Raw genomic sequence first — 13,376 nt, 5'->3', positions numbered from 1 at the left:
ATGAGCAGAGGAGGAGCAGAGAGCAAGACACACAATCTTGCACAGAGCTGTGCTGACAGCTCTGAGCTGTCAGCACAGAGCCTGACGCGGGGCTGAACTCATGAACCACGAGGTCATGACCTGAGCTGAAGTTGGATGCTCAACCAACTGAGCCACCCAGGCGCCCCAAGACAACCATTTCTATTCAACATTGTACTGAAGGTCCTAGCCAGTGCAATAAGACAAGAAAAAGAATAAAAGGCATAAAGACTAAAAAGGAAGAAGAATTTTTGTTGTTAACTTCATACATAGAAAATTCTAAGAAATCTAGAGAAAAATTACTAGAATCAGTATATTTAACAACCTCCCAGAATATAAATCAATATTTTCACATACTAGCAATGAACCATTAGAATATGAAATAAAACAAACTATTTACAATAGCTTTGAAAATATAAAAAAAAAACTTATGGATAAGTTGAATGAATGATATGTAAGACCTACATAGAAAACTATAAAAGATAGACAAATTGAGAAAAGGATAAATACATGAAGTGACATACCATATCCATGAGTTGGAACATTCAATGTTAAGTCTAATGTTAAGATCTCAACTATCTCCAAATATGGTCAAAATAAAATCCCAGCACAGTTTTACAAAATTAATAAGCTGATTTTAAACATTATTTAAAAATATAGAACACCTAAAACTACTAAAATCATTTTGAAGAAGTAGACCAGGATTAGAGGATTTATCCTGACTTCAAGATTTATTATACATCTATGGTAATAAAGACAATGCAAAAGTACATAAAAGGGATCAGGGGAACAGAATACAGAGTCCAGAAACAGACACACACATATACACAAATTATATTCAATAAGCATGAAAGTCAAATGATTTTGACAAGTAATTCAGCGAAAAAAATTTTTCCCTAACAAATGTATTTTGGGGTAATTGGATATCTGTAAAAAAAAATGCAAAAATTAATTCAAGATGGGTCTCAGGCCTAAATAGAAAAACAAAAACTATGAAGCTACTAGAAGAAAGCATAGGAGAACATGTTAGTAATCTTAAGGCAGTAGGCACAGATTTCTTAGAGAGGACATAAAAAGCTTGCATTAAAAGGAAAAAATGAATGTTGATGGAGGGAGGTGAGTGGGAGATAGGCTAGATGGGTGATGGGTATTAAGAAAGGCACTTGTGATGAGCACTGGGTGTTGAATATAAGTGATGAATCACTGAATTCTACTCCTGAAACCAATATTGTACTGTATGTTAACTAAAATTGAAATTAAAAATAAAAATTGAAAAAATTGATAAATTAGACTTCACCAAAATTAGATAAATATGTTCATTAAAAGATACTGTGAAAATGGGACACCTGGGTGGCTTAGTTGGTTGAGTGTCCAACTCTTGATTGATTTTGGCTCAGGTCCTGATCTCACAGTGTGAAACTGGCCCTGCATTGGGCTCTGTGCTGGCAGTGTAGAGCTTGCTCAGGATTCTCTCTCTCTTCCTCTCTCTCTGCCCCCCACCTCTAGACAAACTTAAAAAAAAATAATGTGAAAAAAATAAACAGGTGAGCCACAGACTGGTAAGAAATCTTCAAAACACATATATTTGACAAAGGTATTCTATTTAGAATTTATAAAGAAATGTTAAAATTCAATAACAAGACAAACAACCAAATTAAACACATGGGCAAAAGATTTAAAAAGACATTTTACAAGAGAGGGGTGCATGGGTGACTCAGTCAGTTAAGCATCAGGCTCTTGATTTCAGCTCAGGTCATGATCTCATGGTTCGTAAGATCAAGCCCCACACTGGGCTCTGCGCTGACAGTGTGGAGCCTGCTTGGGATTCTCTCTCCCTCTCTCTCTGCCCCTCCCCCACTTGCACACACTCTCTGTCAAAATAAATAAATATTTTTAAAAAGACATTTTACAAGAGAATGTACAAGAATGGTTAATAAAATATGCAAAAGTGATCAACATTTTTTTTTTTATTAAAAAAAATTTTTTTTAACGTTTATTTATTTTTGAGACAGAGAGAGACACAGCATGAATGGGGGAGGGTCAGAGAGAGGGAGACACAGAATCTGAAACAGTCTCCAGGCTCTGAGCTGTCAGCACAGAGCCCGACGCAGGGCTCAAACTCACGGACCGCGAGATCATGACCTGAGCTGAAGTCAGACGCTTAACTGACTGAGCCACCCAGGCGCCCCGATCAACATTTTTAATCATCAGTAAAATAGAAATTAAAAGCAAATGAGATCCTATTACACACCTTGTTGAAAGGCTAAAGTGAAAAAAATATAACATCAATCATTGGAGAGGATGTAAAGAAACTGGAACTCTCATATATGTTGTTAAGAATGTAAAATAGTATGACCACTTTGAAAAATCAAGGGGCAGTTACTTTAAATATGACCCATATGTCTATCCTATGACTCAGCATTATCATTCCTAGGAATTTTTCAAAGAGAAATGAAAACATGTCTACAAAAGTCTTTTATAAGAATGTTCATATCGGATTTATTCATAATAGCCCTAACCTAGAAACAGTCTAGATGTCAATCAACAGGATACTGGATAAACAAACTGTTGGATATTTACACAATAGAATGTTACATAGCAATAAAAAGGAATAAACAAGTGATATATAAAACAATATAGATGATTCTCCACACCATTATGCCAAATAAAAAAACTTATGCACAAAAATGTATGTGCTCCCCCTCCCCCATTTACATGAAACTGTAGAACAGACAAAATTAATCTGGTGACAGAAATCAGATTAGAAGTTCTCTGGTATGAGGTGAGGAGTATTGACTGGGAAGGAGGGTGAAAGAACTTACTGGGGTGATGAAAATGTTTCTTGATAGGCAGTGTAGTTACATGAGTGTATGCATTAGTCAAAATTAGTGAACTATATAATCAAGATCTAAGCATTTGACTATATACAACTTATACATCAATTTTAAAAAGTTCATATACAGGGTGACTGAATGGATAAAAAAAAAACAAGACCCATCTATACACTGCCTACAAGAGATTACTTCAGAATCTAAAGACACATACAAACCGAAAATGAGGGCATGGAAAAAGATTTCTCATGCAAATAGAAGCAAAAGAAAGCTGGGGTAGCAGTGCTTATGTCAGACAAAATAAATATTATTTTATTTATTTTTATTTTTCATTTTTTAAATATTTTTTATCTTTAAGTAATCGCTATACCCAACGTGGGTGTACAGTCTGAACTCATAACCATTAGATCAAGAGTCGCATACTTTACTCACAGAGGCAGCCAGGTGGCCCCAGATAAAATAGATATTAAACCAAAGATTATAAAAAAAATACATAGAAAAGCAATAAATAAGATAAAGAAATCAATCCAATAAGAGGATATAACAAGTGTAAATATCTATACACCCAACACAGAAGCATCTAAATATACAAAGTAAATATTAATAAATATAAAGGGGAGAAATTGACAGTAATATAATAATAGTAGGGGACTTTAAGATCCCATTTACATCAATGGAAAGATCATTTAGACAGAAAGCCAATAAGGAACTTTGTTCAGTGGCACTGAACAACACATTAAACAGATGGATTTAACAGATATATACAGAATATTCCATCCTCAAACAGCAGAATACACATTTTTTTCAAGTAGACCTGGAATATTCTCCAAAACAGAACATGTTAGGTCACAAAATAAGTCTCAATAAATTTAAGAATACTCATATTATATCTTTTATGACCACAATGGTATGAAACGAGAAAACGAGGTAAGTTTATAGCAATACAGGCCTACATCAAGAAACAAACAAACAAAAAATCTCAAACAATCTGATCCTTTATCTAAAAGAAATAGAAAAAGAACAACAAACAAAGCCCAAAGTTACTAGAAGGAGGAAATAAAGTTCTGGGTAGAAATAAATGAAATAGAGACTAAAAAACCAACACAAAAAATCATGAAACCAAGATAAACAAAACTGATAAATCTTTAGCCAAACTCATCAAGAGACAAAAAGACAGAATGGACCCAAATAAGTACAATCAGAAATTAGAGAAGAACAGACACCACAAAAATGTCAAGGATTATGAGACTGCTATGAAAAATTATATGCCAACAAATTAGACAACCTGGAATAAATGGATTAATTTCCTATAAACATATAATCTTTCCAGACTGAATCAGGAAGAAATAGAAAATCTGAACAGATTGATTGCTTGTTAACAAAACTGAATAAAAAAAAAAAAATCAAAAGACTACCAATAAACAAAAGTCCGAGACCAATGGGCTTCACAGGTGAATTCTATCAACATTTAAAGAAGAGTTAATATCTATCCTTCTCAAACTATTCCAAATAGTAGAAGAGGAAGGAAACCTTCCAAATTCATGCTATAAGGCCAGCATTATTCTAATACCCAAACCAGAGAAAGACACTCTAAAAAAAAAATTACAGGCCACTATCTTTGATGAACACAGAAGCAAAAATCCTCAAGAAAATGTAGACAATCAAACTTAACAAAGGATAATACACCATAATCCAGTTGGGTTTATTCCAAGGACACAAGGATGTTTAAATATTAGCAAATAAATCAGTGTGATATACCCTATTAACAAAATGAAGGATACAAACCATATGATCGTCTTAATAGATGGAGAAAAGCATTTGATAAAATACAACATCCATTTATGATAAAAACCCTCAACAAAGTGGGTTTAGAGGGAGAACACCTAAACATACTAAGGTCACATGAAAAACCCACAGCTAATATCATATTCAATGGTGAAAAACTGAACATCTTTCCTTTAAAATTAAAAACAAGACAACGATGCCTACTCTTGCCACTTTGATTCAGCATAGTATTGTGAGTCCTAGCCACAGCAATTAGACAACAAAAAGAAATAAAAGGTACCCAAACTGGCAGGGAAAAGTTAAACTGTCACTAACTATTTGCAAGTGACATACTATATATGGTAAACCCAAAAGCTCCATCAAAAACTGTTGGAAACCAATAAATGAATTCAGTAAAGTTGCAGGAGGCAAATTAATATACAAAATTTTGCTATATATTTGTTATACATATACACAAAAATCTGTAACACATATTGCATTTTAATATACAAAATCCTTAACCAAGGAGGTGAAACTTATACTCTGAAATCTGTAAGACTCTGATGAAAGAAACTGAAGACAACACAAACAAATGGAAAGATATACTATGATCATGGATAGAATTAATATTGTTAAAATGTCCACTCTACCCAAAGCAATCTACAGATTTAATGCAATCCCCATCAAAATACCAATAGTATTATTCACTGAAATAGAACAAATAATACTAAAATTTGTATGGAACCACAAAAGGTCCCAAATAGCCAAGGCAATCTTGAGAAAGAAGAACTAATCTGGAAGTATCACAATCCCAGATTTGAAGCTATATTACAAAGCTACAGTAATCAAAACAGTATCATACTGGTAAAAGAAAAATAGATACATAGATCAATGAAATAGAATAGAGAGTCCAGAAATAAATCCATGCTTATATAGTCAATTCATCTACAGCAAAGGAGGCAAGAATGTACAATGGAGAAAAGCAGATAACCCAGATAAAAGATTGCTAAGTTTTTAAAAGTGAAAAAGTCACATAAAAAGTACGAGCTAGATAATTATTACCCCAAATATTTGAATAAGCTTAGGTTGTCTGATAAAAATACCAGTGATTGTTGTTGAGCAGGAAGAATTATTAGAAAGCCCCACACTCTTCCCATTCTATTCCTAATAAATCTACACTTCTTTTAAACCACCACCTCTTCCTAAAAGTCATAGCACAAAGACCACTTAAAATCTTTTTGCAGGAGTAAAGCTATTAATGCAGAGTTCCACAATACTTACTGGAGAATTGTACTGTGGAGAAAAAGAAAGAATATCCATCAATTGGTAAATGACAGAATAAATGTGGTACACTCATAGTATGGCATATTAGGCACCGTTAAAAAGACTAATTACATATATGCAATTTGACTTGAAAGGATTTCCATCATTCAGTGTTATCTGAGAATAGACAGATCAGAAGAGTATAGAGAATATGATCTGATTTTAATAAATAACAATGAGAAAAAAAATACCAAATTGTTAATACTGGTATCTTAAAAGGGGATAGAGGGCTGGCAGTTAGAGTTTAAAAACGTAAAAGATCTATTTCAAAATATTTCTCAGAATAAATATATATGAAATGCTGTGATTGCACATACCTATATATACATACATGTATGAAAAAATGGCAACCAAAATAATTTTTATTGTTTATTTTATTATTTTTAATGTTTATTTTTGAGAGAGAGAGAGAGAGAGTGAGAGAGAGAGAAAGAGCGAGCATGTGCCTGCAAGTGGGGGAATGACAAAGAGACGGAGACAGATCCGAAGCAGGCTCCTCGCTGTAAGTGCAGAGCTCCACGCAGGGCTTGAACTCCCAAACTGTGAGATCATGACCTGACCCAAAATTGAGTTGGCCATTAACCGATTGAGCCACCTAGGCACTCCATAACCAAAATAATTTTAAATACATGTTGAAATACATGGATTTTTACTTCCTCCTTTCTTCTTTATTGATTTATATTTTTGGCTACTGACACCTATTCTTTTTATGCAACCAAAAAAAAGGGTATTTTTATTTTGGGGCAACCTGGAAAACACTGCAAAACCTTTGAAATTTCATTCTTCACAGAGCTGGAACAAACAATTCTAAAATTTGTATGGAACCAGAAAAGACCCTGAATAGCCATGGCAATTCTGAAAAAGAAAACCAAACCTGGAAGCATCACAATTCTGGACTTCAAGCTGTATTACAAAGCTGTAATCAAGACAGTATGGTACTGGCACAAAAGTAGACATATAGATTAATGGAATAGAACAGAGAACCCAGAAATGGACCCATAAACATATGGCCAACTCATCTTCAACAAAGCAGGAAAGAATATCCAATGGAATAAAGGCAGCAAATGGTGTTGGGAAAACTGGACAGCGATGTGCAGAAGGATGAACCTAGACTACTTTCTTATACCATACACAAAAATAACCTCAAAATGGATAAAAGACCTAAATGTAAGACAAGAAACCATCAAAATCCTAGAGAAGAACACAGACAGCAACCTCTTTGACCTTGATCTCAGCAGCTTCTTACTAGACATGTCTCTGGAGGCAAGGGAAACAAAAGCAAACATGAACATCAAGATAAAAAGCTTCTGCACAGCAAAGGAAAAAATCAACAAAACTAAAAGGCAACCAGGGAGAAGATATTTGCAAATGACATATCAGATAAAGGGTTAGTATCCAAAATCTACAAAGAACTTATCAAACTCAACACCCAAAAAACAAATAATCCAGTGAAGAAATGAATAAAAGACATGAACAGACACTTTCCCAAAGAAGACATCCAGATAGCTAACAAACACATGAAAAGATGCTCAACATCACTCATCATAAGAGAAATACAAATCAAAACAACAATGAGATACAAACTTCAAACCTATCAGAAAGGGTAAAGCTAACAACTGAGGAAACAACAGATGTTGGAAAGGATGTGGAGAAAGAGGAACTCTTTTGCACTGCTGGTAGGAATGCAAACTGGTGCAGCCACTCTGGAAAACAGTATGGAGATTCCTCAAAAAATTGAAAATAGAACTACCCTACGACCCAGCAATTGCACTTCTAGGTATTTATCCATAGGATACAAAAATGCTGATTCAAATTGGCACATGCACCCCAATGTTTATAGCAGCGCTATCAACAATAGCCCAATTATGGAAAGATCCCAAATGTCCACTGACTGACAAATGGATAAAGAAGATGTGGTGTATATATATATATATATATATATATACACACATATATATATACACACATATATATATACACACATACACAATGGAGTATTACTCAGCAATCAAAAAGAATGAAATCTTGTCATTTCCAACAACATGTAAGTAGAATGTATTATGCTAAGTGAAATAAGTCAGAGAAAGGTAAATACCATATAATTTTACCCATATGTTGAATTTAAGGAACAAAACAGATGAACATAGGGGAAAAGAAGGAAAAATAAGATAAAAACAGACAAGCAGGCAAGCCAGAAGAGACTGTTAAATAAAGAACAAGCTGAGGGTTGCTGGAGGGGCTTTGGGTGGCAGATGGGCCAAACAGTGATGGGCATTAAGGAAGGCACTTGTTGGGTGAGCGTTGGGTGTTATATGTAAGTGATGAAACACGAAATTCTACTCCTGAAACCATTATCACATTATATGTTAACTGACTTGGATTTAAATAAAAATTTTAAAAAGTACATGCAAAAATAAAACACGTGAAAGTTTAAAAAAAATTAAAAAAAACATATATAATGTGCTACAGGTAAAGATATGAGTTCTGCAAAATTACTATATTTTAAAATTGAAAATAAAGGGGAGTAATATACTCATTACTGTTAGAATTGTTGAATCATTGTATTGTACACCTGAAACTAATATAAAACTGTATTGATTATATTTCAATAAAAAATTCAAAAATTCTAAAATAGAGATAATTACATAACACAAGTAACACTTTCTGCCAACACTAAAGAACAAAACATCTCATGTAAACAGACCCTCAAGCACAGATGCCACAAACACACAAACATACCTGGATGATTCAGAAGAGTATCAAGTTCTTCTTTGGCCACAACCATTCTTAATCTATCACTACTATCAATGACAAAAATAATGGCTTGTCCTTCTCTGTGTAATATAAAAAATGAGAAAAATTAACGATAAACTCATACATTTTTCCATATTTAGTATTCATCTGCATTTCCTAACCTGTGTATTATCTCTTTATTTATTAGTTTATATGAGTGATTAATATATTATCATTAGTCATATTTTATGTAAAGTAATTTGTTCTCAGTTGGTTGATAATATGGTAAATTTAATGACTTGTTATTTCATAATTTTAAAAAATTACAAGTAAAATCATAATTCTATTACACAGATACAATCATTATTAATACTTTGGCATAAATCATTTTTGACATTTTCTTTGTGTATACTCACATATGAATATCTACATTTGTATTTAAATGGAATCTTGCTGTTTTACATCCTTTCTGATATATAAACATTTCCGTGATCTTTTTCTGCAGTATGGTTTGAGCTTTTTTAATTTTGAGAGAGAGAGAAAGAGCATGAACAGGGGAGGCACAGAATGAGAGGGAGAGAATCCCAAACACGCTCCACACATCAGTGCAGAGTCTGATGCGGGGCTCAAACTCACAAACCATGAGATCATGACCTGAGCCAAAATCAAGAGTTGGACACTTAACTGACTGAGCCATCCAGGCGCCTCTTGTTTGAGCTACCTTTGTATGAAACATTAAACACTATACCAGTATTTTTTACCTTAACCATAGTGATAAATACATTTTACATTAAGAGGATACATAAGTATACATAACTATATTTGAAATAAGTTTTTGGAAATAATTACAAATAGCTTTTATTTTATTCAATTTGATTTTTTTTTAACTGATAACCATCTACTGATAACCAGCTACTGAACTGGCTTAAGGGTTCACCTATAGATCTCACTGGCCCTTAAAAAAAGTCACTGATTCCCTCTGACCCTTTCATTGCATGGTGTCATCAAATACTGTGCCAAACTTCTATTGTTGGGCTTAGAGATTATTCTTAATTTTCATGATTATGAAAAAGTTTGGAATAAACATCCTCCTAAATACAATTTTTAAATTTTTTGATACTTTAAGATTTGTTCTTAGGACTAAAATTTCTAGGAATATATACAAAATTAAAAGTTTTAGATCAACACTGACAAATTGTATTCCAGACATGCTTTATCAACATCATACTTATACTAATATCAGTACTTTTCCCACCCCTTTCCTGTATGGCTTCTTAACAGTTTTCCATTTTTGCCATTTTTTTTTAATTTTTTTTTTTTAACATTTATTTATCTTTGAGACAGAGAGAGACAGAGCATGAACGGGGGAGGGCCAGAGAGAGAGGGAGACACAGAATCTGAAGCAGGCTCCAGGCTCTGAGCTGTAAGCACAGAGCCTGATGCGGGGCTCGAACTCACAGACGTGAGATCGTGACCTGAGCGAAGTCGGACGCTCAACCGACTGAGCCACCCAGGCGCCCCCCATTTTTGCCATTTTAAAAGCATATTTACATTGTATTTCATTAATTGCTAGTGAAGTTCAATATTTTTTCATATATTTACTGGACATTTATACTTTTTTTATGAATCACTTATTCTAGTAGTAAGTTATTATTTTAAAGTTCAATGTCATTAGTAATCACACGAATATAAAAATAAAACAACTTTCTAGTTCTATTTCTTCTACCATTAAAAAAAATGAATACAGATTATCGCCAGTCATTTATTAGTAGTAGCCAAAGAAATTGATATGACTGGAAAGATCTACCAAGAGCTTTAAAAATGTTCAATCACTTTGAACCAGTAATTTTATTTCTGAAATTTATTCTGAGGAAACACGGACTATGACAAAGATTTATGCAGAAAGATGTGTTAACTGAAGGGCTGTTTATAATCTTCAAAAACTGAGAAAAACCTTTATGTCCAAAAATAGAAAAATGACCAAAAAATAGACATAGGCATATGAAAAAATAACAGGTAGCCATGCATTAGTTATATTCTTTGTATGTTTTTCCTGATTTATTCTTATCATGAATGTTAACTGAAAAAGCAGGATAAAAAACTATATATGGCAATTTATAATGTTCCTTTCTCAATTATGTAAAGTGTGTATTTTATATTTTAAAAAAGAAGAAATATACAAAAAAGATTAACAATAGCAAATTTATTAGTAGTGAGATTTATGGAAAACAACTTTTTTATATTCTCTTCTATATTTTTCAAATATTAAAAAAAGTGCACTCCTTATATTTTATATTTTATTACTTTTTCATATTATAACGATAAGATGCAAAAATTATATAATAATTAATATTATAGAATCATATAAGTGACAAAGTAAACTTCCCTTATAATCTTGTTGTTCCCAAAACAAATGCTATTAATGGTTAGGTGTACATTCCACCTATTTTTTTTCTTCTCTATATATACTAAGCACATATTTTTATTAAGAATACTATTTTTCTTTTTATAATTGAGATATGTCATTATAAACAGGGTTCAACACACAATTTTCAGTGTATATCTTTGCCCACCAGTGTTAGTCATAGGATACTTTTCAAGCAGCAAAATGATGGCTGGAGAGCATGAACATTTTTCATTTTAACAGATACTGGTAAATCTCCCTGAAAAAGATGTTACATTCCCACCATAAGAATGACTTGTTTTGCCAACAGTACACTTAATCTTTTTAACCTCTTTCAGTCTAACAGATTAAAATGAATTTGTTCTTTCATAATTAGAAAAATATAGAGATACAAGATATAAATTTACTATTATTATAAACTTCTCCATAGTAACCATATTCACTTTTCAACCTACAATTTATCTATAGTGTTCATAATTAATTAACTTCTTCCAAAAAGATTTTGAAGAAAAAGGAATTAAAATAAGAAACATTTCCTTTTGGAGTGTCTGGGTGGTTCAGTAAGTTAAGCATCCGACATTTGGTTTTGGGCTCAGGTCATGATCACACGGTTCATGAGGTCAAGCCCCACATCAAGCTCTGTGCTGACAGTGCAGAGCCTGCTTGGGATTTTCTCTCTCCCTCTCTCTGCCCCTACTCCACTCATGCTGTCTCTGTCTCTCAAAATAAATTAATAAACTTAAAAAAAAAAAGAAACATTTCCTTTTTTTAAAGTACTATTTTCTATGTATTTTTTTATCGCACATTTGCAGGAAAGAATCAAAAAAAAATTAAAATCAGATCTGGCAGTCATGTCATAACCATTGAAAACAAGAGTTCATAATGACAAAAGGGCATTTAATCAAACGATACTGATTATAAGTTTCAGACTCCAAAAGTAATTTACATTGCTTATATATGAAGGAGTCCTAGCAATATTAGAAGTTAATGAATTCATTTTAATACCACATGCAAATCTTGAGAGGATATAATACATTTGGATCCTAGTAACTTGATAGTTCTTAATCTGCAGTGATTAGTGAGCACTTGATGTGCATATGCTGAAAAATATCTTGTTTAGAATTGGTTATAGAAAAATGGATCAACTGTTAGTACTATTATTTTAACTAAATTTATTCAATAAATATGTACTGATGTATATGTCCAGCATCATACTTGGCCTTGAAGAAAAAACCTTAATAAGAAATAATCCCTGCTCTTGAGGAATTCATACTCTCACTATGGAGGCAGGTATGGTACAGGACTTTAAGACCTAAGAATTATGATTACAGAGGTGTGAATGGGCAAAGTACTATGTGATTGCTGGGGACAGAATACCTGGGCAACATGGTGAAATTTCACAGAGGAGGTGACTTTTGAGTTAGCCTTAAAGCATGACTATATTAAGTTTAAACAAAATAAAAGAGGGCATTAAAAACAGAGAGAACAGCATATGCAAAGAACCAAAGTCATGAAGGGCCTGAAGCCTTTGAAAAATAATATAAAGTATGATCATGTATCTTTTTAAATTAGAAAATGTGCTTAAATTATATGAAAAATAAACATTGCAACCTAGCCCATGTAATCTTTTGGATTTATCTGTTAATCGTTATTTGTTATTAAAATATAATCATCTAGTTAACTAACATTCATAAACATACTTACTTATAATAGTGCTCCCAGAGATTTCTGTATCTTCCTTGACCTGACATGTCAAACACTGTAAAAGACAAACTACAGAAAAAGACAATAAAAACAAAACAAAATCAAACACCAAACAAAACAATGACTACCTTATAAATTACTAACTTAAGGTGTCACTTCTATTTAAAATTTTAAATTTTTTTCAAAGAAGCCACCTTTGGATATGCAATATGCAATTTGAATCAATTTTCAAGTATAAGTCCCATAAAATAAATTTTTTGAATATAAATATTTTTAATAAGTAACATATAAAAAATGTTTTCCTTACTAGAGAGATTATCAGAATTTGTCTAAACTCTAAATTCTGAAAAATAATCCACAGGTAGTGGTACAAATATTTTAATACTTATGGATTTCTGAAACAACAAATTAATTTTTCTAAAAGTAGAAGGAATGACGAGGTAGATCTAATATTATCACTTTTTCACCCAAAACTTCTTAGTCAAAAGCATAATAAAGTGAATTACCTGGACGATTTGAATTTCTCTATGCTGAATCCTATGGTTGGAACTATATCTTGAGATTGAGCCTTTAAGAGAAAAGATAAATTTAGAAATTTG

At 32.5% G+C, this 13,376-nt stretch overlaps 1 protein-coding gene across 1 annotated transcript in view; it reads right to left on the bottom strand.

Annotated features, from left to right (window-relative positions):
• Positions 1 to 13,376, bottom strand: part of ARL6 (ADP ribosylation factor like GTPase 6) — a 41,181-nt gene that overhangs the window by 16,908 nt on the left and 10,897 nt on the right. Inside the window, exons 3-5 of the mRNA XM_015080836.3 lie at positions 13,284 to 13,345; positions 12,778 to 12,846; positions 8,676 to 8,770 (exon numbers count right to left, since the gene is read on the bottom strand). Of these exons, the coding sequence (XP_014936322.1) occupies positions 8,676 to 8,770; positions 12,778 to 12,846; positions 13,284 to 13,345 (226 nt within the window). The remainder of the gene's footprint in view (positions 1 to 8,675; positions 8,771 to 12,777; positions 12,847 to 13,283; positions 13,346 to 13,376) is intronic.

The sequence above is a fragment of the Acinonyx jubatus genome, chromosome C2 (genome assembly GCF_027475565.1).
Source record: "Acinonyx jubatus isolate Ajub_Pintada_27869175 chromosome C2, VMU_Ajub_asm_v1.0, whole genome shotgun sequence".
NCBI lineage: Eukaryota > Metazoa > Chordata > Mammalia > Carnivora > Felidae > Acinonyx > Acinonyx jubatus.
This window is presented reverse-complemented; position numbering and strand designations above follow the sequence as displayed.